The sequence below is a fragment of the Topomyia yanbarensis genome, chromosome 3 (assembly GCF_030247195.1).
Source record: "Topomyia yanbarensis strain Yona2022 chromosome 3, ASM3024719v1, whole genome shotgun sequence".
In the NCBI taxonomy this organism is placed as follows: Eukaryota; Metazoa; Arthropoda; class Insecta; order Diptera; family Culicidae; genus Topomyia; species Topomyia yanbarensis.
The window spans coordinates 152000455-152026220 of record NC_080672.1 but is presented as its reverse complement, the minus strand read 5'-3'; the positions used below and the strand labels follow the sequence as shown (position 1 = coordinate 152026220).

At 38.5% G+C, this 25766-nt stretch overlaps 1 protein-coding gene across 13 annotated transcripts in view; it reads right to left on the bottom strand.

Moving 5' to 3' along the window:
• LOC131688555 (fat-like cadherin-related tumor suppressor homolog) overlaps nucleotides 1-25766 on the bottom strand; it is a 690234-nt gene that overhangs the window by 93163 nt on the left and 571305 nt on the right. For 11 of the 13 annotated variants that reach the window (XM_058972873.1, XM_058972872.1, XM_058972882.1 and 8 more), the window contains one exon: nucleotides 24486-24641. The exons of the other annotated variants lie outside the window; for them this stretch is intronic. In XM_058972873.1, coding sequence (XP_058828856.1) covers nucleotides 24486-24641 — 156 coding nt within the window. The remainder of the gene's footprint in view (nucleotides 1-24485; nucleotides 24642-25766) is intronic. 13 annotated transcript variants of the gene reach the window in all.

The window sequence follows — 25766 nt, the reverse complement described above, 5'->3', positions numbered from 1 at the left end:
GTGTAATGAAAAGGCTTTCAATTTATTATTTATAGGAATAAAAAGGTCGCAATGGAATCCGAAATTGACATTATTACGAGAATTAGAAAGTACTTGAATCATTCCAAAATTTAACGGCATCCAAAGAAGTTTCAGGAAAAAGCGATGTTAACGCATAAGTAATGTGCACTTTTTTCGAAAAATCATAATCTAGTGGAATTCACGGCATTTAAAAAGATTAAGTGATCAATTGATAAATCACGTAAATTGCAACTACATTTTCTCAAATTTTTATTGCAAACCAATGAACATTGAACGGGTGACAATAAACCTCCGGAGACACCTAAAAACACGGTGCTGCAAAATTGGTTGGACCAATCGTTCTAAAATTCATATCATTCACCGGGTAACTACAAAAACTGTGCCAATGTGGTTATGTTAGAGGGACGGATGAGGTTAAATTTTCTTGTGTATTTAAAGTTCGGTTAAACGTTCAATATGCACAAATTCTCATCCCATCTAAGTATATATGAAAACACATAAAATCGGTGTGCGTTTCATTGGCGTTGAATAACTCAATTGACTTTTGAAGAGCGTGTGCGTCAAGAGAATCAGTGCGTAATATTTTGATTATTATTATTACCTTCCAATATATTATACAAGTTAATAAATGCTATAATCAAAAAATTCTATATTTAGAAGTGTAGTTCTACGTCAGCAGTTCATACAATCCCATTGGACTGACCCTTGTATTTTTCAGGGTTTTTTTTCGAAAATCGCAACTGAGGTTAATTTTTATGTAACCGTATTGTGTGATCAACTTATCCTTTCGTTAACAGCACATAGGTAAAATATAAATTTAGGAGTTTTAAATATATGGAGTTGGCGTAGTTTGATCAAATGATGAGTTATTATTATCCCAATTGTATGGGAGAGATGCCGCACGACGACATTTTCCTCTGAAATTATGATTGACCGCGCTTCTTATCAGAATGCATTCTAAAAGGTTCCAGCTATACAACAAATACATGATTTATCAAAAAATCGAACAATTTAAAAAAAGACGAAAACATTTTGCGGCGCTGAAAAATTTTCGGCACTCTGTGATGCAACTGGACGCACATAATCATTAATAAAATTTTCGTGAGTTTATAATAAGGATTATTTTACATCTCCAGTGTTGTAATTCTTCGTAAGACAAACTCACAATATAATATTACCGTATAAAAGTGACCCTATATACGAGATATAGAGAGTGCGGCATCTCTTCCAAAATTATCCTATTGGAGAAGTAACTAGCTTTTATCTATCTTACCTAGCTCACATTAAAATAAAAACTTTGGTCACACGACTCGTATAAAACAAATTCAAGAAAGAAAAATAGGTTATTTCTACTTTTCGTGTCATTTTGCGAGGCAGTGGAAAAGTTTCGGTTAACTCTTCGTAGCTCTCGGAAAATGTTTTCACTTGATCTTATGTTTGCGTTTCGGATGCAGGAAAAGCTGATGGAGTCTCACACATCCGTAAAATTTTGCCCCATAATAGGTCTGATTGAACCGCAGCAAAAAATAAACTTTTCCGTGCACACCCTAAAGCATGCCGGGTTAAAGGGGGGAAATTTCTTCGCTCGCTGTTTGGCGCTCCAATTTTCTCGATTCAAAAGTTTTGCAGTCAGTTTTCAGTTAATTTACCTTTGCATACACACATGAAACTGCTGTGATCGTGCTCTTGGCAAACCAAAGTTTAAATTCAAGAGTGCAAAGAAAAATATTTTTCACGGCAACGTGCACGCTGTACTGCAGTTTGTTAAATTGGTGTAATTTCTTGAAAAAATGCCAGCCCATTTGAATGTGGGCAGCTGGTTTTATTGGTGTGCAGAAAAACATGTCGGATGAAAAGTGAAAAAAAGTTTCTGCACTGAAATTCTAGATGCTTCAGCAATAGCATAAATCATAAAGAATCATATGTTCATGTTGGTGGCTATTAGTGCACTACTCGAAACTCTTTGTAAAATTTTGCTGTGTTGTTGATAATGGAATGAGTATATAATTCTCCGGTTTGTTCATTTATTCGCTCAACACTTGGTTATAAGAAGTAGTAGTTTGCTCAAGACGGTCAATTTTGCCACACAAGCTTCCTGGCTATAAACTTGCACTATTCAGTATGAACGGTATCTCCAATGACTTCCACTTTATTATGGAGTGATAAAACCTCTATCACCAGAGTAAACATGTTTCTCTCATAAGGGCTATTTCAAAGAAAAACATTGAACCAGTCGTCCGGCACGGGTGTCCCGGACTAAATCGAACATTAATAACTATTAAACCGATACCGCAGGAGTCCCAAGCTTCGTGCTTTCCTGTCTGCTATCTTCGGTAAGGAAAACTAACTACTTCCGTTAGATACCATTATGCTAGTGATACTGGGTGAGAGAAGCTAGGTCAAGGATATGATAGGGATGTTAGTTAGAGTAAAAGGGTATGGCTGATACTGTGAGTGTTTCCTTAATGTAAGATTTTCAACAATATACGCAAGAGTACGACTACGAGTAATTCACTATTATCGTGTCGTGCATTCATGAGGAATATGTGATTAAATAATGTGCTTTAGAACTATACACGTTTTAAATTAGGTACAATACAGTGTTACCTTGATACTTTAAAGTTTAGATTTCTCATACAAATCATCAAAGTAGATGTAGATGTTCCTTTTCAGTAAAAATACGGGAAGGTGAGTAAAAGGACATTTGATAAGGATATTTAACAAAAGTGGTTTCTAGACTAAATGTCCAAGAATCTGAAGTTTCTGAATGTTAGCAGTAACGAATCTATTTCCATTTTATTCCTGAGGATTTTCTACGTTCAAAAAGGGAAATTTAATAAAAATTGATTAAATCATAATAGAGATATATGTTCGAGAAAATCATAAAATTTAATATAAATAACAAAATGCTCTGGCACCCCAACTTGTCGTATTCTAACAGAGTTAAAAAAAATCCATTGCTGAGATTTGTTTACATTAGAAAAACTACAAAATGTGTATAATTTGCAGTAAGAGCAGAATGGTTATTAAGAATTGGAGATTTTTTGGGACAAAATGGCCAAAAATTCCAACTTCCCGCATTTGTCGAGAAACGTAAATTTTCCCATTGAAATACCAAGAATGTTTTACAAAAAAAAGGCACAACAATGCTGTTTCAAAAGTAAAAGTAACATTTAAAATTGTCATTTTTTCTCACATTTCCTCATAGTACCAATGTCAAAAACTTCAAACAAAGTGCGCGGGGCTCTCAAATTGTCCAAATGATATGAAATTTGGCATCTGAGCATACTTTGCCATTTGTCACAATATGAAAGGGGAGGCCTTTGAGATTCCAAAAATGAGTGTTTTTTACAATGCCCGAATGCGGGTGCGAGAGTGGCCCAGGGGGGGGGGGGGTGTATGAATGGTAGAGATATAAGGGTAATTTCTGAGAAGCAGATGTAAATTCAATTTAGGAGCTTAACCACTTCCGCCGAAGGTGTCCAATGTGGTCAACATGGATTTGATTGGGCATTAGTGAGCATTTTCGAACATATTTTATGAAGTTTTGTATCTTTGAGATCCCATGCTGATTTCGATTTATATGGGAATTTCATACGTGACCTGACTTTTCAACCTGTAACTTCGGAACCACTTTTTATTTGAACAAACATAAACACACAGAAAGACCAATGCCAACACGATTGGGATTCAGCGGAAAAAAGAAAATCTACTTGCCGACTTATAATAGTTCTTTCAACCTGGATAAATAGAAAGCAACAAGTAACCTTATACCTGATGCACTGCCCATAAAAGCATAAGAGTCCCATATTGAAAAACAGCAAGCCGAGAAAAACACTATTAAAGATTGACATTCTCATTGAGCCTTATGGGTGGGACAACCATGTTTTGGTATTTTTTCGGTATTTTCATAACAAACCTGGTAATCTTATTTGTTCATTGTGATTCAGTGGTGATACAGAATACAATCCAACAGATAACTCATTTTCGTCAAAAATCCATATGGGACTCTTATGCTTTTATGGGCAGTGCAGTTCCTGTTTGGTCATAGGTGATTCAAACCGTATTCAAACGGAAGAGAATATTATGGCTGCGATCAGTCAGGTACGAATGTAGACAGCAGAGCAGTGACACTAATACTGTTCGAACTTTATCGAAAGTGACAGAACGAACAAGTTAGCAACGCCAACTAGCAAGAGAATATGATTAAATAATGCATAAAGCTCCTGTGAGGGTGGTTGTGAAGGGATGTAATTCCGAGTAGATCGCAACAAAGCGGGAAGCGTATGGCTCAAAGAAGCGGGTATTGGTATAGGGAGAAATTACACATGCAAACTCTCAGTCGGTGTGGACTAGTTTCACCGCCGAGAAGTACCCTAGTAGATCGCGACAAGGCTGGCAGCTAAATATCTCAAAAAACGAGCATCGATATCGGGAGAAATTCCAGCGCCGGGAAACTCTAGGATGGATCAGGTTAGATTCACCGCCGGCGTCTTTTTTTTACAATGGAGAAGACCTTTACGTCCTAGCCCAGTACACGTGCTATTGGTTGGGTCCAATCTACCACACGAGGTGCACTGGGGGCGTGTCGGGCTCGAATTGTGACCAGCCATTAATACCGACTAAACTCCATTGGGCTCCGCTATCATTCCTCCCAGGAACTACCTCTCGGTATTACTTCTGGGGAGATGGCTGTACTAAATGTACTCATTCACTCTCACTCACGCGTTCATACGTCCCATATGAGGCTTACTTGGGTGCTCTCTCAATCGCACTTTGATTCACTCTCAAACACTCCCACATGAGGCTGACTTTTGTGCTCAACTTTTTCGTTCCTTGCGAGGCTGACTTGTGTGCTCACCTTACTCATTCCTTGCTAGGCTTACTTTTGTGCTCGCCCCACCCATACCATGTGAGGCTGACTTAGGTGCTCACCCTATCACCTGATTCACTCTCAATCGTGCCACTCTATTGTACCTTTGTCACTCCCCCTGGCATCCCATGTGGGACATTTTTCTTAGGTCCCACTTCTGACATACCATGCGAGGCTGACTTGTGTGCTCACCTTTTTCATTCCTTGCTAGGCTGACTTTTGTGCTAGCCTCTACCATACCATGTGAGGCTAACTTTTGTGCTCACCCTTAACATGCCGTGTGAGACTGACTTGGATGCTCACCCTTTCACTCCTCTGCCACGCCATGAGGTATCGATAGCTAAGTTCCAACATACTACGCTACGACCCTCCCGTCTTGGCATGAGGCAGTCCACTTATACGCCTATACACTCACTCTTCTGTCTTGCTTCGGGGTGGCTGGGTTTACCCCTTACGCGGTTGCTATTCGCTGCGCCAAACCTGCCTCGGCATGAACAGACCATTCACTCCCTTTTTTTGCGCTTGGCCTTTTTCGCTCCAGCTAACCAATCACTAGTTAGCCGTGCCCGTCGTCTGTTGCTCGGTTCGCCAGATTACCTGTAGCCTACTGGCAATCTGGATGGTAGCAGCCGAGACTGCGTTCCACTTCTCCACCGATTGACACATCCGCTGAATAAGGGTATCAGGGGTTGTGTCCCAGCCACAGACGTTAAGCATTGCTCTTCTTTCGACGTCGAACCGATGACATACGAACAGTATGTGTTCGGCAGTTTCGTCTACACCTGGGCAGTCCGAGCAGACTGGGACCTCCGCGTGCCCGAACCTGTGGAGGTATTGTCGGAAACAGCCATGGCCTGACAGGAATAGTGTCAGGTGGAAGTGAACTTCACCATGGGGTCTTCCCACCCAGCTCGATATACTAGGTATCAGCCGGTGGGTCCACCTACCTTTCGAGGAGTTGTCCCACTCACGCTGCCATCTGGCGACCGAGGTCACCCTGGTGCGCTCGCGGGCTCCCCTATTTCCACGTAGCGCAAAGCACTCCTCTTCTTCCCGAATGACCAGCCCGACTGGCATCATGCTCGCTATCACGCAGGATGCATCGTGTGATACCGTGCGGTAGGCAGATATCACTCTGAGGCACATCACGCGGTAGGTGCTCTCCAGTTTCTGTAGGTAACTGGTTACCCTCAGTGCTCTTGACCATGACGGGCCGCCGTAACTGAGGATAGATACGGCGACGCCTGCCAGTAACCTACGTCTACTGGCGCACACCTTTGAGCTGTTGGACATCATTCTCGATAGAGCCGCAACAGCAGTCGACGCTCTCTTGCATGTATAGTCGACATGGCTGCCGAAGGTCAGCTTGTCGTCTATAATGACTCCGAGAGACTTCAGACTTCGCTGTGAAGTGATCGCGACTTCTCCCACATGGATAACTGCATGTTGTGCCGACTTGCGGTTGTTGACGATAACTACCTCCGTCTTATGATGAGCGAGCTCCAGGCCTCTCGCGCTCATCCATTCCTCCACCGTGCTGATCGCGACCTCCAAGGTTACGTCGTCAGCAAAGCCGACGATCTTGACTCCAGGAGGGAACTTCAGTCTCAGAACCCCGTCATACATGAGGTTCCATAGCACCGGGCCTAGGATCGAGCCCTGCGGGACTCCGGCGGTAATCGGAACCCTTTTCTGACCGGTATCGGTCTCGTATAGCAGTACGCGGTTCTGGAAGTAACTTTCCAAGATCCGGTACAGACCCACCGGTAGGCTAAGCCGGTGTAACGAGAGCGCGATGGCATCCCAGCTTGCGCTGTTGAATGCGTTCTTCACGTCGAGTGTCACTAACGCACAGTATCGAATACCTCGCCTTTTTTCGTTAGATCGCTATCTCGGCAGTATTTATCACTGAGTTGAGAGCGTCCACTGTGGACTTACCCTTCCGAAAGCCAAACTGGTTGCTTGACAGACCGTCCGTACCTTCCGCGTACGGGGTTAGCCTGTTGAGGATGATCCTCTCAAGCAGTTTGCCAGTCGTGTCGATCAGACAGATTGGTCTGTACGCCGATGGGTCGCCTGGCGGCTTCCCGGGCTTCGGCAACAGCACCAATTTCTGCCTTTTCCATCTATCGGGGAAACGGCACTCGTCAAGGCATCTCTGCATAGCTAGCCTGAACATGTTCGGGTTCGCTATGATCGCTGCCTTGGGAGCGTTGTTTGGAACTCCATCCGGCCCTGGAGCTTTGTTCATTGCTAGGGATTTAGCCACTGCGAGTAGTTCTTCATTCGTCACTGGAGCCACCATTTCGGCCGTGCCCGCACTGTCTCGTAGTGCAGGTGGCCAGGGGCTTGTGGCTCGAGACGGGAAGAGTACTTCGATAATCGTTGCCAACCGGTCCGGAGACCGTTCTGGGGGTGAGGAGCCCCCTTTGGTCTTGGCTATCACAATCCGGTAGGCGTCACCCCACGGATTCGCGTTGGCACTCTCACACAGGTTATCGAAACACGCTCTCTTGCTGCATTTAATAGCCTTGTTAAGGGCCAATTTCGCAGCTCGAAATACTTCACGGCGGTTCTCTCTTGCATCCTCGGTGCGAGCTCTTTGCATCCTACGTCTAGCTCTGAGGCAGGCTGACCGTAGAGCTGCAATCTCGGCACTCCACCAGTATACCGGGCATCTACCGTTTCTTGGCAGTGTTTTTCTCCGCATAGTGGCGTCGCACGAGCGTGATAGAACAGCTACCAGCGCATCCCCGCTTAGACTGTCGGTGTTGGCCTCCAGTCCCAGGGCCGCGGTGAAAGCTTCGCTGTCGAAGTGATTGGACTTCCACCCGCGTACCTGACAGGGATCTCCCGCCCTCGGATGCTGCACACCATAGTTGATCTTAAAGCGGATTGCTAAATGATCACTATGGGTGTAGCCTTCGTCTACCCTCCATTCCATGCTTGGAGCCAGACTCGGGCTGGCAAATGTTAGGTCAATCCACGCCTCCACTCCGTTTCTACGGAATGTACTAGCGGAGCCATTATTAGCTAGCACAGTATCGAGTTTCGCAAGCGCCTCCATTAGCGCTTGACCCCTGCTGTTTGTACAGCGGCTGCCCCACTCCACTGCCCAAGCGTTAAAGTTTCCCGCTATGACTACCGGTTTCCGGCCCACTAGGTCCGACGAGAGCCTGTCGATCATCTGGTTGAACTGTTCTATTGGCCACCTTGGTGGGGCGTAGCAGCTGCAATAGAACACACCATTGATCTTGGCAATCGCCACACCCTCGGCGGAGGGGTGTATTACCTCTTGAACCGGGAACCGTCCCGTTGTACAGATTGCCACCATTCCAGACCCGTCCGACACCCAATTGCCGTTGCCGGCAGGGATGCGATACGGGTCTGATAAGATGGCGACATCTGTCCTCGACTCCGAGACCGACTGCCACAGCAGCTGTTGGGCTGCTGCACAATGGTTAAGATTTAGTTGTGTGACGTTCTCGGCTTCTTCTTATTTAACTCACCGAAGGGACACGAAGGTCCGCCCATAGCATGTTTATGGGCTTGCTTCTTAGCGCTGCAGATAAGGCACTTGTGTGCCTTAGTGCAACCCCGCTCTTTATGTCCCTCCTCGCTGCAGCGACGACATAGTTTGCTCCTATCTATGCCCTTGCACTCGTAGGCTTTGTGGCCGGACTCAAGGCACCGATAGCACCTATCCACCGGGGTCTACCGGAGTAGATCGTGACACAGTATGTAGCTAAATGACTCAAAGAAACCGACCGAGGTGGAAGCCATGTGGCTCAAAGAAACAGATGGGATCTAAATGGCGCAATCAACGAAAAGGGGCTCAAGGAAAGAAGAGGTGCAAGAACACAATGCAACCCGCAGTGATATCCAATGGTGGTCTCGGGAAGATGACAACATTATGATACAAGAGGCTAAGGTTTAGTCGGTAGGCGTACTGGAAAAAGTATGAATCCAACAATACCACGTATTAAGTCGGCAGTGGTCTCTTTTAAAAATTCCACTTCACACACATACACGCATACATAGGTGCGTCGAAGCAATACCCAACGGTGGTCCCGGGAGCAAGAGTATACGGAGATACAGGAGGTTGAGGTTTAATCTGTAAACTTGCTACAGTAAGAATCCGATAGTACCACGGTCAAGTCGGTAGTGGTCTCTTCAGAGGATCCCCCTCTATAAAAAAGAAGTGCGAAGAAAGCACAACGACAAGAGACAATACAAGAGACTCATTACAACAAATATTATTTATTTCTTCTTTTTTCATGCTAAACTTATTTTAGGTGATTAACACAATGGCGGTCACCCCTAAACTTCAAAAGCATTTATAAAGTTACTAATGTCCATATATTTTGTTAGATTAATGCCCTATCCTTTCAATTTATTTTACAGAATTTGTAGCTTTTCGAAATCAGATCGAATTATAACTTGACGTGACTATATCTACCGTTTCAATAGAGTATTCACAAATTGCGCCAGGTCACCAAGGTACTGTAAGAACTATAATACCTACCATTAGTCGCACGGATTACTTAAATTTTGGCGCTTTTCGTTCTGCCCAACCTGCTCTATGAGTTATGCCTTTAAAAATCTTACACTTTTTACACCTGACATTTATTTTTATACCTTTTATTGAAAACATTGCTATTATTTCAGAATTTAAAGAAATTTTGCTGGATAAATAAAATGTTTATTTCCAATGCTTCATACCGGGTTGGATCCAGAAAAAAATCGGAATATTATGATGCACAAGGGTGAGCCAAAAACGCTGAAACCATTCTTGTGTCACAACGTCCGGAAGAGGTGCTCCGTCATAATATCCGAGATCTTATGATGCACACTGATATTGGGATATAATGACGCAGAGATATTGCGTCATAAAGTCCGAGATTATATGACTCATTCATAGTTTCGGATATTATGACGTATAGACACTGCGTCCTAACATCTCAGATCAAAAGGTCCCACAAGGGGGTGCGTCATAACGTTTGTTATTACTGTAACGCACAAGGGGAGCGTCATAAAATCCGAAAATAAGTGTGCGTCACATAGTCCTAGTCATCATGACGCACATTCGTTTTCTGATGTTATAATACGCCTGCTGTTCATCATAATATCGCGGACGTTATGACGCACTGTTGTTTTCGGCTACTTTGTCGTAATGAATATTTTGGATACCGTGACGCACTCATAGTGTCGGATATTATGTCGCACACCCAAGTAGCATTTGCAACATGTTCTTGAAAAACAACAAAAGTTATTTGTTGCATTACGATGACAACAGAATTGCAAAAACACGACTGTTGCATGTGTGAAACGCAGCTGCTGCACGTTACATCTTAGTTATTTATTTGTATTGCTAATGTTTTCTGAAACAATGAAATTTGACATATATTATGGAGGTTTTTTGCAACATCTTTGTGATTCTACTGCACAGCTAAAACAATTTTGTTACAAGCATTATCGCGAAAACTGGAAATGGCAATATTATTCAACCTGTCAACAAACTTTATTCCAGATACACTTATAAAACTTTTACTCAACTTGAGTTTGTAACATAGTAGAAATAAAAATAACCGCCATATTTATTAATAGAATGAATTGTTTCTCGATAAAAGTTGCTGACGAACAGTTTATATGTTTAGAGTTTATGATCATAACCGAAAATGTTCATCATTATGCTTCAAATTTTTGATTACTCTCGAAAAAAGCATATTTGAACACAGTGCTTTGCGTACGATAAATAATTCACACAATAAGTATAAAATTTATTGAGTTTATATCAACGATGTTTTAAGGCCCTTTCAAAAAAATCGAAGTATTTTCAAAAATTACTCGATTCATTTTTATTGGTTATACATTTTCACCCACATTAATAATATTGTCATATTCGAATGTGGACATAATATTTTTGCTTTGTTTGTATGACCATTTCATGAAACACATTAAGTTTCATTTCATTTCGACAAAGAAAGTTGTTTTCAAAGCAATCGCTAGCATGATTGCAACAATCTCTGTTGTTAGTATGATTCTTGGTACATCATTCGTAACAAATAAACATGTTGCCTATAGGCTCCACCTCTTGCGCTTTTTTAATTGCATAACAGTTGAATAACGCTTGCTGCACGAATATTTTCACAAATTAATGTTTGACATTGGTGTTGTAAAAACAGCTCATCAACATACCGTGTTGCTTGGGCAGGTACTGCGTCATAACGTTCCGAGTCATAACGTCCGATAAAGTGAGCGTCATAACGTCCGGAACATTATGACGTACAAGAGTGTCGCATAAAATCCGAAAGCAAGAATGCGTCAAAACATCCGTAGTTTTTGTGTCACAACGTCCGAGTTCTTGTGTCACAACGTCCGAAAGTAATCTTGTGTCACAATTTCCAGGATATTATGACGCACATTGATATTTGGATGTTATGATGCAGAAGTATCGCGTCATGAAGTCCGGGATAATATGACGCACTTATTGTTTCAGATATTTCGACGCACAGGTACTGCGTCATAACAGCTTTGACACATAATGACGCAGTTGTTATGTGTCATAATATCCGAAACTATAAATGCGTCACAGTGTCGAAATCGTAGACACTGTGACCCTTGTGCATCATAATGTCCCCGACGTTATGACGCACATTATTTTGGTACGATGTGACCTGAGGCATTAATACGTAGTTCTTATGCGTCACAACATCCGAAACTATAAGTGCGTTACAGTGTCCAGGATATCGATAGCGACATAAGATCCTTGACACTGTGACGCAGAAATTCCTTCTGATGGAGTGCGTCATAAGTTTCGCAAATAAATGTGCGTCATGAAGTCCGGGCCATAATGACACACATCCGTTTTCGGACGTTACGACGCAACCTGGACCTGTGTTTAACTGGTATACAATACTTACCGTAAACCGAGGTGACTTTGATCATTCTAAAGTTTTTTTTTGTAGATCGCTTATTTAGTCTGAATAGTCGACCACATCATTTATTTTTTCAATGAGTTTCACTCAACACTGATAAAATATTAATTTGTTATACATTTCGAGAATGTTGTTCGATTTTTGCGTTCAAAAACGACAGTAAATCGAAGGTTCCTATAGTGTCTGTTTTTTCTACAACAAACAAATGGTACTCGATGCACATGCACAGTGTTTTAAAACGTCGTTTTCGTGCTCAAAATTAATAGCGGCTAAACCGTTAACTTTAGAAGTTTAGTTTGTTCGGAGAAGTTGTTCTTATGATTGCGCATGCACAGGAGTATACCGTTCAGTGATTAATTCACCTTTAAGTGATATACGAAATTTATTTTCCGAACTAATTAAGATAGACTTTGTGTCTTCAGCAAAGTTGTAGCAAATGTTACTACAAAAGAAATTGCTGAAGACACCATATATCTAGCTTTAATAGTTTACAAGTCATGTAACATATTATATAGAAGACCCCCTATAATTAGTTTTTTCATGATACCTTTTTTAGACATTCTCCTATCTTCTTAGAATCTTCCACAAAGTTGTTTGCGGTATTGAAACACATATTTTGCCAAACATCGTTACTTCCTATCTGTTGAATTTAAAAAGTTATTCCAAATTTTTCGATATTTTTGGGGTAACTTCCACCTTAAATAACTCGTTGTGAGTGACTAAACCAATTCCTTCTTACGTGACTATGGAATGCAAATCTCCGAATGATGGAGTGACCTATAAGCAAACAACGTTAATCACATATCTCGGACAGACACCAACATGCCAATTCTGTAACCATACAGCCCACTACGGAAAAAATGCGCCGAAGCAACTAGTCAAAATTCGCCAAGGAAAAGGATCTCAACACACAGCAGCAAGCTGCGTCAACAAGATCTGGAAGACCGACATTCTTAGCATTTTTTATGTTTACTTATTGTAAAAAACTGAAAGATCCACGGCTCAGTTGTGCTAACGCATTGAGGCGTTTCAAATAAATCTTTAGATTAAAAAAACTTTAATCGTGATGTGAAATGCCGAGAAGCAAACAATTACTCCGCAAATTTGTACAATTATTTGTGACCTAAAAAGAACGCAAAAAGTTCATAAATTAGAATCATTTTTAATTTCACCCATATTACATCGAGCTATACTAATGAACATCCCTAGAAAACCAGTACTAAACAGCCTGTACCAATCAACCTCTAAGAAATCTGGAAATTTTCTTCTTTCATTTACCCTCATCACCACTATGTGTCTCATTTCGTGCTAACATCGTTTGCCTCTCAACCCAGATACCATAGTTGGCTATTAGCTCTTAGCTTCTACCGGCTGCAACCGGCTTGCGCTACTGATACTCGTGCAGGAGGAAGTGAGATTTTGTTGTGGCCACTCCCAGTTCTATGTATTTGCAACCATTCAGTGCTAAATACCAGTGCTGACCTGCTAGGCGAAAATTGAGAAAACAATGTTCGAAATATCCTTCTTTTGCGTCGTCCCAATGAGTTGCAGCAGCAGTAGATAGTAGCAGCACTCTAGGATAGTAACTTGAGATAAGATAGAACGGAAATTAAACCATTAAATTGTAAAGCCTACGTTCGTCCATTAGTGATACGACTCATAGTACAGTTTGATGTTCGGACCAGGTTATTTGTATCTTTATATACAGTCTACTTCAAAATTGAGTATACACTGGAGATGAGATTTCTTTGTCTATTCTTTTGCGTGAATATCGTTTACATATTATTGACAACTTAGTTGCAGAATTACAACATATTCATTCGTCTAGCTATTATCAAGTTTACTAAGAGTTTTTCTATTCAATTTTTTTTAAAAAAAATATTCTCTTTCCAATGTACCATATTTGCGCGTACAGCGAATTTATCGAAATAATTGCCTAACCAGCATCCACTGTAATGAATCTGTGATTGGAACACTAGTTACTGGATATTTACCGCTAATGTTCGGTTTTGACTTATACTGGCTCGGTTTTCAATGATCTCTTACATTTTAACTTTTTTTGATTGTGTGTTCCTTGTGATAAAAGTCATTTATATATAAAAAAAATCACGGTATCACAGATTTAATACAATAAATTGAACAATAATATCCATTTTCTTGTAATTGTTCAACACTTTGATTAAATCACATTCAAATAGCCAAAATCAAACAGTATTGTCTTCCAATCAGCAGTCAATTGCTTACAGTTATGGACATATTCTTGGAATTATATTTAAAAAAATTCTTGTTAACTTTTTGCAAACTTCGTCTGTGCTAGACGAAAGAATAAATTATAATACATGAACAGTTTTAATATATGTAAACGATTGTCACCCAAAACAGTAGACAACAAATTCTCATCACAAGTATATGCTAAATTTTGGGATTCACTGTAGAATGGGATGGAACAAAATTTACATCTAGAGTGTAAAAGGTGCTACCGAAAACCAAACGTGTCAACGCAGCTCGACCATATACCATCCCGAATTGAGAATACAGCAGTATAGCAGAGGGCAACAAGGCAAACAGGAACTTCAAAGAGATTCGTATCACATATATTAAAAGTGTACATTGTTACATTTCTTAAAAAAGAAATGTATAGAATTCACTCATTCTTTCACGATTGATTTCGAGGCCCAGAAGGCCGAATCTTATATACCTATCGACTCAACTCGACGATTTGAGACAATGTCTGTGTATGGATAATTTGAAACCAAAACACTTTTTTCGCTGCTTTTTTACGAAGATACATCTTCAACAAATGTATTCAAACTTTTTTAAATTATAAAGCATCAACTAGAAAATATTTAGATAAATTTCCTAATTAAATATTGCAAAAAAGGCGGTGACATAACATTTCTCAAAACGTCTTTTGAAAAATGCGCTGTGTGGTGTACACGATGACTCGGCATAAAATTATCTAAAATCTGAAATGTTGTTAAATTTGCTTTAAGTATGAATTAATCTTCCCCCGTGCGACGTCATTATCGTTTTTCAACAGTTCGAGGCTTATTTAAGCAAAAAACGCGATTTCGCCCAAAATTTTCAACCACAACCTTAATCTGAAAATGAAGAAATGTAAAACACATAAGGGGAGGCACTTTATACCAAAAAAAATTCCAAGTTCGAATAGATTTCGCAGCATCGTGTTCACGGATTTGGAAAAATTTGTTTTCAGAAAAACGCGTTTATTTTTTTTTTCTCGAAATGTGGCGATTTTTTAAGTAACTCACAGTGAATCATCGATCCCAGGTCCATAAAGTACTTTGAAGGTAGCAATTTCGTTACCTTGGAAAAAAAAATTCTATAAAAATTAGATTTTCCGAGTCTGCATATATTTTGGCACACAATATCTATCGCCTTGATGCTAAGGGAAAAGTTGCTGGAAATTTTAAGGGATTTTTGAAAAACCAATTATTATTGTTGGAGAGATGCGAATAACTTCTGAAAAGGTCATAAAACAACAGAATAGTTATGTTGTTAAAACAAAATTTAAAATATCTGGAGAACCACTACATTTCGGAAAGTTTTTGTTTTTAGCATTTCGATTTGAAATGGAATTTAGAATTTCATTGAACAAGAAAATTTTATTTTGAACTGCAAATAGTATGAATATAAAAATATGATAAAAGTTTCTGCTAGAAATTTTTTAGTGAAAGCTTTTCCATGATCCAAGCACACTTTAATTTTTTTAACATCTTCAAGCAACAATAAACATTTGATTATTAATAGTTTATAATGCGTACACGCGAAAAACTTTTGAAAAGAGCATAATTTCAGGAAATATTTGTTTTTGTTGGAGCGAAATTCCAAATATCTCCACAACTATAGCATTTTAGATGTTATAAGCATTTTAATTTAAAATAACACTTAGAATCATATTCTGTGATAATATTACACTTTTTCGTCTGTCAAATAGTATGAAATCTAATAACATATATGAAGTTATAGTTAGAAAAACTTTCCATCATGCAATCATATTGAAAATTTTTCTTTTCTCTTTAGGTTTTTGTTGAAAAAATGAAAAAAAAATACAGAAATGGGTTCTGTTGCAATTTATATTTTTAATATAAATTTTTGTTTTTGTGATGAATGACTCAACATTTATTTTTCAGTGTATAATTGTATATTTTTACATGCAGAAGTATTCATTGTATAATTCACAGGGTCATTCTCAGATAGTTTTGTTGTATAAAATTCGGGCTTTTTTTTCGAAAATACTACATGTAGAAACTTTTACGTTAATTGCTCATGTGTCAAAATAATCTTATTGACTGTGGAAAATGTTTTGGCTCCCATGACAGTGAAATGTGTTAGTGAATTTCTCTGGGATGGGTGCTCCTATAGTGGAGATGTACCAATAGTTGCAGTAGTGGGTTATACGGCTAACTACGGTACTAATCATCAACAAATATTTTTTTTATCGATTCATCGCATTAAAATTATGCGATAATAAAACTGTTATCCTTGCAATTTGCTCAAATAACTGTTGAAAAAATTGATTTTCTTCGAATTTTGAGCTCCCTTGCACCTAAGTTGATCTAATGTACCTATAGTTGCACGTCCCATAACAAATCAATGGGATTTGCAACAATAGGAACCGAAATTAGCGATTGCACCACTATTGGTACATGTGTTCCTATAGTGGTACAAGCGATTTTGAATACATAAATCGGTTATTAATGAATCTTTATATTCCTCCTATGAAGTAGGGATTGAAAGGTTTCGTTTAATGTATTAACATTGTCCATAGCTCTATTAATCGATTTTTTAACAAAAGTTTTCCTTAAATATGCAACTATTGGTACATTCACCCTATTTGATTTCGCGAAATTTTTTTTCAGCGATTTTATAGAAATTTGTATATGAATTTTTGATTTACGTGCCCTGGAAGTGGTTAAAACGGTTTTCTGGTAATATTATTGGATAGAATCTTAAAAATGCTCTATGAAGATTGTTGTGATATATTCTTCGATTTATCTATTTATGTAAGCAAAAACAACTTGATTTTTTTCGTTCTCGATCCTTATGGGTTTATATATGTAGCGGATCGACGAAAGTTAGGATTTTTCCTTATTTTCTCTAACCAAGATTGCAAAATTTTATAAAGCACTTATGAACAATTTTAATCAACGGAGTTATGACCTTCGCTCTACAAGCTAAAACAAATGTTAGTTTTAAGCACTCATTAGCGATTTAACGAAGGCTATCGCAAAAGAATGGTTCAATAATGTTGATGATTTTCCCTAAAATCAGGTATTGAGTTTTTTATTTTTTGCATTAGGATTAGTTAAAATGGTGCAAATCAGAATCGTTCGTTCAATCACTAGCTACTGTGAGTCCACCTATATTCGAAATATGTTGCTCACTTTGCCGTCACTTTTAGAAAAAGTGGATATCGAAATAATCGCGTTGAGGTAGCGTGTTATCAAGAGCTGCAATTTCAGACACACTAATATTTTGTTTCATAGACCATTAGGGACCATTCATAAATTACGTAACGCTTTTAGGGGGGGGGGGGAGGGGGTACGACAAGTTGTGACAAGTTGTGACATAGGGGGGAGGGGGTGTTAACTAGATCGTTACGTAACATGTTTTCATCGAAGAAAAAAAATTTTTTCTTGGAATTTGTTACATAACAGGGGAGGGGGGATGGAAAAATTTGTGACAATTTGTTACATAGGGGGAGGGGGGGGGGTCAATTTTGGGCAATTTTTGCGTTACGTAATTTATGAATGGTCCCTTAGTAACAAGTCGATTGTCCGCCTATTTTTAAGAGAATTTTATAGCTTTACCACTAATTTCATTTGACTTCCGAAATTTCTCGCAATGTTTTCCCAGGCTTATTTGATTGATATAATATCCAAAGAGGGAATTGTACGCAAAGTCTCAAGACACTGTTAGGTGGAATAAAAGCGGTTTTATAACATCGAACGCCTTGTCTACATTGGGGTTAGAAGAACGTGTCACGTAATCTGGTGCCACCATCTGACCGAGAGCTTTGAGGCTGAGTGCAAAAATGTGTCATTATCCTGATGTTGATAGAGCCATTTGAAAGAGGAGCCAGTATTGTTTAAGTTTTGGTCTAAGGGCCATTTTGCACAGTGACCAACAGATGAAGACGAAATATGCATACCTCTTTTAGTGTAAACTGTGATGGCGAGGGGTATTTCGAGGCAAATGTTTACGTTACGATCTACCCGCACCATTATGGCTGTTAAAAAGCGAAGGTGTAAAGTACAAACGAGAAAATTGAAAAAACGAAAGTAATGGGAGTTTGTAGAGCAAATAGATGTAACATATCTTTTCTACTTATTGGGGAGATTTATCTTTTTTTTAACTTCGTTTATTTAGCACGGCTTAAGGCGCCGTGGGTCTTTTATATATTTACATGATGTATAAAATAAAAATAATTAACAATTAATACTAAGAGTCTTCGATCCTGTACGAGCAACTAGCCATTGCGCGCGGAGATCCGTTTTCGTGTCGCAGAGATATTTGCATTCACGTCAACTGTAACTGTCATGGGAGTCATATCTCTGTCGTCGTCGCACATGTCCGGCTCATCATCGGGGTTACTGCCTTGATGTTTGCAATCAGGTGTTGTTCCTAGCTTCTTTCTCTTTCGGGTCACGAGCGTGAACCCTCCGTCATTGCTAGTAACTCCCTTATTAATGGTAGTAGCTGTTGAGTTTGTGGTACTTAACGTAGCTTTCGCAGTTGTCATTATTGCTTGAACAGCAGCTACAAATTTGGCAGTCGTTTGTGGCTCAGAGAATGATAGTGGAGACTGAGTGTTTTTATTTCTGTAGATAAGCTTTGTTAGTGGTTTCTGAGCAGGGTTGTCCGTAATGTGCCGTTTGTTCACAGAAGTGGCACGTGTTAGTTTGTCCTTGATATGTACATAGAGTTCGCTGTATAATAGTATCACCCCCTTCTGTTTTGTACTGCAGGGTAAGGTAGGAAGGAATGGGTTGGTCTACCCGCATTCTCACCACAAAAACACCATTTGAGATACCTGGAAAGTAGCTCCTCCACGTGTTCTCCATAATGGATTCCACTTCTCCGAAATACGACATGAATCTTTTAATCTCCACTTTGCAAGTACGTGGTACCAAATCATGTAATTTGAGTTCAACGTTTCACGTGTTTCAAAATGTTTTTGTAAAATAGATCTTTTCGCCTGGACGAATTAGTTGAACCGCTTGCCTGACGTGCTTCAACTGGATGAAGCAGACTTCCGAAAACCGACGCTGAATTTTCACCTGCAGCAAGTGTTCCACATCACCAATACTCGCGTCTTATTCGCAAAGACCGGAAGTTAATGGCCACTGTGTTAGCATGAAGAATCACATTTTGTTGATGAAACTCAGTCATCTTGATAGATCCCCACACAAGAATAATAGTTACGGTTCTCTTTGTTCTTCAGACAAAGTACACAAAAAGCAACTGTTTGCACTGGCTTGGGTAGCAGCAGAGACATACTGGTATTGTGACTGATGCCTTTGGTGGTTAAGAATAGACAGATTTACCTTTTTATCTATCATAGTTTATTGTTTTTATGGAGGAGGGAAAACCGTCATTTTTTTCAATCTTCCACAATCTCACTCCACAGAATGCATAAAACCTTTTCAAATTACTTTCTTTCTGCGTTGAACTGACGTTCATACGCACGTAAGTTAACATATACCATAATATATTGAAAAAATATTAATGAAATAATGATAAATATTACGTTTCTAAGGTTGGTTGTGTTTAATGTAATTGTGACAATGTCTAATACATTTTTATTACTTCTATAGTCACCCAAAACAATTCCTTAATGCTAGAAATACGTTACATGCATTCGTTCATATTTTGAACAATAATTATGACTTTTTCGTATAATAGACGAAATTTGTTACTGCATTATAGCAACACTACTTAATCCACGATGAAACAAATTGAATTAAAATGCACGCTACCCGATCGGAAAAACTATATCTCGCTAATATATAACACAATATATAACACAATATGTTACAAAAATTGTGTTCTGTTATAATCTTGTTATTTCATTATTATCGGGTACAGTTGCTTTTAAAAGTATTAGGTGTAGTATTGTTACACTGCGAAACAAAATAAAATATTCTTTTGGGGGATCGAAAAAATGGCGAAAGTTTTGGGTCCCAGGAAACCCCTCATGAAGAAATTTTTGTAAAAAATCTAAAAATAATTATTATAAATTATAAATTAAATTAAATATTAAAATTATAAAATAATTATTATTAAATAATATTATAATGATTATTATATAATTTATTATTATTAATATTAAATTATTAAATTAAAATTATAAAATAATTATTGCTAGTGCTGAATGGTCTTTATATATTCAAAACACAGTTTTAAACGTGTTTCAAATGAAGAACCAAAGGAACTATTTTTTTCCTAAAAAATGATCCTCTATCGACTATCGAGAAGTTCTTAATCATGAACCAAACACTCTGTATATACAAGGTGTTTGGTTCATGGTTAAGAATCTCTCTAGAGGTGACTACCAATTCGGCTGTTACCGTGGATCAGCTGTATAGTTACGCTTGGCGGTACAATAGATCAGCCGTTTGGGGGCACTGTAGGTCATTACTATAATGTGAATTTGCATTATTTTGACAGGAAAATGAAACACCAAAATGATATAAAGAGGACAAAAAGAACGCAAATGCATCTGTTCAAGATGGCGACAGTATTAGATCAGCCTCTAAACAATTCAAGGTTGCGTTTGAAACACTACGTGCTTGTGTGAAAGAAAAGTGCCCGTCATCAATGCAAGCGCGTCAGATATTTCGTGTGTATTAACAATAAAATAATTAAAGGTAAATAGGAAAAGGAATCCAAAAAAACTCCAAAACGCAAACGTAGTGCCAGAGCTAAGCAACCACGTGAGCCAGAGTGCATAACTTCAATTCCACACTTTGCCCGATCAGAATGCAATAACAAGATTAAAACATAATGCAAATTTCGTAGTGGGCTGTGTTATGAATTTGGTCTCGTTAGTAGTTAAAATAACAGTAAATTATAACAAGTAACAACGCGAGATATAGTTTTGAAATATTTTTGTTATGTGTTTGTGATCGGGTGGCGACGACGAAGACACCAAAGAAGTCATTCACAAGTACAAAACCAGATGCAGCTGCTGCAAAACACGTTTTTTCAACATTTCCATCTGCGGTTTCATGATTTTGACATCATTTGCAGATTTCCTCATTTTCTTACCTGGATGCCGTTAATGAATTATTTGTATAAGTAATTTTTGAATAATCTTCAGTATTCAAATAAAAGTTGAACCGCTAATTTTCTAGTTGTGTACATTCTTTTATTTAACCTCGAGTATAGGTACCTACCGTACCCCAAGATTTAAAAAAACACCGAAAAAAGTACCTTCGCCTTATCATTTAGCTTGAAAAATATTTAGTCGGGCATAATATCATTATTGCCTAAATTTTTCCAGATGTACATAAAACCTTTCTAACGAGTGCTTCTTGTCGAAACCAGTGCAAAAACACCATCGCGCGAGTCCGCCGAAAAAGTTGACCTGCTTGACTCCTACGCTACTCTACTATTGGAATACAAAAATAATATAGCAGTACAACTTAAATTCAGTTGTGTCCGGACTGTTTCATGAAAAAATCGCCGAAAATCCATCCATAATTAAGAGAGTTATGAATGATCAGAATAGTGATGCCAAAAAGTGTGACATCGATAGACTTTAGATTTTAGGATAACACTTAGCCCCACATAGTGCCGTATGACATTTTTAATGTCAAAAATAGATTCTCAGGGACCGTACACTAATTACGAAAAGCTTTTTAAGAACTTTTTAACCAATTTCTCACCCCCAGATAAAAGTTCGTAAGATTTTGGTATACTCCCCCTCCCCCTAAATAAAGATCTTAGCGCGATTTTCGTAGTGAAAAATCATATTGTTAATTCATGAAATAATAAGATAACAAAAACGATACTTATAGACTTATACAACCAAATTCAGTACTAAATTTAACTGTAATCATCTGCAGTTATTTAATTTGGATCCTATTCTTGCCCAGTACAAATTTCAGAATAACCTTTGGGAGACATTCAGGAACTCCGATTTGGTCCACATAATCTGCTTCGCTAAATTCCACTTCCTTTGAATTTCCTTGTGCTGCAGAAATCAAAAGAATGTATATCCTCTTCTGGTGTGAATTTACTCTAAGTTCCAACGTACACATAGCTCCGATATGGCATCTTCGAATTGTCTTGAAGTAAAATACAGTTCACACTCTGGAAATATTCGGCCTACAAGATCGTTGAAAATCACATAACAGAAAAGTTTCCGGATACCTTGCGGGTTTGAAGCGAAAGTTTGAAAAGGATTTAGGCCTAACAATATGAAGGTTATCAATACTTCTTAACTTGTAAGACAGATTGAGACCCCACTTCACCATCAGAGCAATGTACCACCAAAAGTCAAGAAATTGCTGTAACTGCTTCAAAACAATTGCGCCGCTCCTGACGTTGGCAACAATGAACAACATTCCATAACTACTTTAACAATCATATTCTGCCACTACAAACACACTGCGATTCGAGGCCCGTCTTTCCTTGAACACGATGTACAACATGTGCTCATTTTGTTTCGTATTCAAAATGTGTCTGGCACAAATTCGAAATAGTTTCTTTTCTTATGAAAAGAATATTTTTCTTATTGATTTCATTTTTCATACTTGTTTAATGATATTATGTAAGAAAAGGTGAACCCTCCCTCCCCCTCAGATAAGAATTTGTAATATATTTTGAAACTCCCCCTCCCCCCATATGCTCTTACGTAATTAGTGTATGACCCCTTATGTACGATTTTTAGATTTTATGAGAGAGTTAAACTATGTTTCATAAAATAAACGTTCAAAAAATGATTCGACGTATTGAAAATATCTGAGAATTTACAGGTAGTTTATTTTGTGTTCCTTACTGCTTCAAATATCATTCTACTTACCTTGATAGTTTTAAAATTGAAGCAATTTAATTTCATAAAGAACACTATCTTCCTTTCCATTATCATGATTTGTGATGTAATGTAATAACGATGTCATGGATCCATTTAATCAATATTTAACAGAGACCGCTACAAAAGTAACAATGTTGCAATGATAACATGCTTTATGAAGAAATTAGACATCGCAGCAATGACCAGTCGGCGAGAGCGGTTTAGTAGAACGAAGTGAGACAGCCAACTTCTTTTCATAAGAGCATTTTTTATGAAATCACTCGCTTTTTCTAATATGAGTAAAATAGTATAGTACACTGTACAGTACATGTCAAAAGTTTATTCTCATGTCTGCCATTGTTTGTGAATAACGATTTCATTAGAGTGAAACTGCTGCATGAAGAAAAATTTTAGTTCGTTAATTTCGTTAAACATTTCGTGCATCTAATAAATAGGTAAGTATTTTCCCGAATAGAATGTCAAACAGAACAAGATGATGTATTTGGTGTTTAATATTTCTCATAATTTGGGTGTTGTGAGGTTTAGTGGAAATGAACAATTTTTATTCAACGTAAATTAGTTTATGATAAACTTTGTATGTCTAGTGGCTAGATGAGCAAAAATGTGGCATCTCTAGAGAACACTTGTGTCGCCTGTAATATGCGAACTCCGTTAGTTTGTTTTATGACAATTTTGTATCCTAATATGCAAACTTGCTAGCTGTCCCATGGATTTGACGATATATTTCCAAAAAAAGTTTGTTGTCTCGCATCGTTCCACTCTACTCTACGTTTGCCGTCTAACGAGTGCTAATCAGAAGCAATATCAAGGCTTTCATAAACAGATAACACGTAGAAAGTGTGTTTTTTCTAATGAACCCTAAAGAGTCCGATGTAGGCTTTCATGCTGACGGATGATTACTATTCATAGAACATCAAAGCCAAATGCGCTGAACATGGATGTAATTTGAAGTGGGCTCGCTAATTGGAATGATAAATGAATGTGATGAATGGAAGAGTTCGCTGTGGATGAATAACTAAAGCGACAAGCAAGTGTAAGGATATCCAATTAGTTCAACATGGAAACGGCGATGATTACTGTGCCGGTCACAACTGCTGCATTTACTTGCACATTCTATGAGTTCTAAACGCGAGACTACCCTATCATGATTCGGTGGCCGCCAGTTCTCTTTTGAAAGAGCTTTATTTGCCGTGAGCCGCATTACACTATAGTTATGACAGATATTAGCAAGAACCGCGAATACAAATGGAACTTTACAGTAAAATTAGTGATAGTTGTGAAAATGCAAATTAACACGAATTTTCAATACAAATGAAACGTTATCATCGCCAATGTTAGCTTAGGACAATCTAAATAAATGAAACGAGAGATCAAAATGCACAGATTTTAAAAGTTTTTTTTCCGCGTTACATGCCTGCGGGGTGGGGTGTGATAAAATGATAAACCACTCACCCCTCAAAGTAGAAAAAACAACAACAAAACAGTGAGAAGGGAATAAACTTGGAACAGACAAAAACAATCCACGAAGCAAGAATGCAAAATGAACTAGCCAACGAATTAAAAAATTAAGCGAGAATAAAATCTTTACCCTGAGAACCATTTGCAGTCCACGGAAATTTTTATCCGGATAGCTCTCCCACGTAGCTTGCTCGAGTCCGGTATCCGGATCCGATTGCATTAGGCCGAAATCTACTTCCGGTTGCTGGTCCGGCTCGAAGCGGTCGAATCCACTTGCGTAATCATTCTGATTCACGATAGAGGACGCATTTGCGGGATGAATTGCATAGTATGGAAACGGAAAAACGGCATTTCCACGTGGTGCAGGCGGTTTATTTGCAGAGATTAAACAAGATACACCCACACATACACACATATACACCCGGAAATATGTGTGGACAGATGGTACGGGACAGTTGGGGTTTTGTGTTTCAATTAGCGGTCGACAGAATTGTGCGGAGTTTGTTTTGGTTTTGCAGCGTGGCGAGAGTAATTTGGTTATTTTTTTGTTGGAGAAAGAGAAAAGAGAGAAAAATTAAGCAATAGATTCTTTGATTACGTATAGATTATACTGAAACATCGATACTAATTAATGATTCGAAATGAAACATTATCAATGAAATGATGTAAGTTTTATGGCAGTTATCAGTTATTGTGAAATTGCAATTAGTAACATTGAAATGTGAAATCAGATTATAAAAAAGAAATATAGCTTTGCCAGAGAGCCTTTTCATTGATAAAAATCAGTTTCGTCGTAACGCCTGAAGATGTCTATCACACATAAATATTGTAGTAATCATGTCATTGGAAATATTTTCATGTATACCAATTCTGGTTTACACACTACAATTCGCATTGTAATAAATTTTACATAAGTCCTGCATATTTTATGTAATGAAAGTTCTACAATCCATTTCCCCAATATGCTTGGCCGGGTAAGATAACTGCAAAAGCAAAAGTTACTTGTGGACAGTAGTATCACAATATGCGAATTTACGAAACACATTTTCGGCGCAAAAAACATTTAAAAATAAACTGTCAATCAGTATGATGGTGACTGAGATGGAATGGATTTCCGCCGGTCAGATCAAATGGTAAATATTCGAGTTCAGTTAAAAATGTTTGCGATTCACGAGAGTCGCGTCCGAAAATCATACCTACCTATACCTTTTTTCAGAGGCAGCGGAGGCGCATATGAATAAACGCTCCATCAGGATCACATCGAACCGAACATGCCAATATTACTAGTGCGTACGTCAGGAGCCAGGTGGTCATGTAGTGGTGGCTGCAGGAAGCGAACAGTACATATATCAAAACAACACTCCCGAACGTGACGTTGATTGGTTTGCTTGAAACGGTTTCCCGGTGTGCC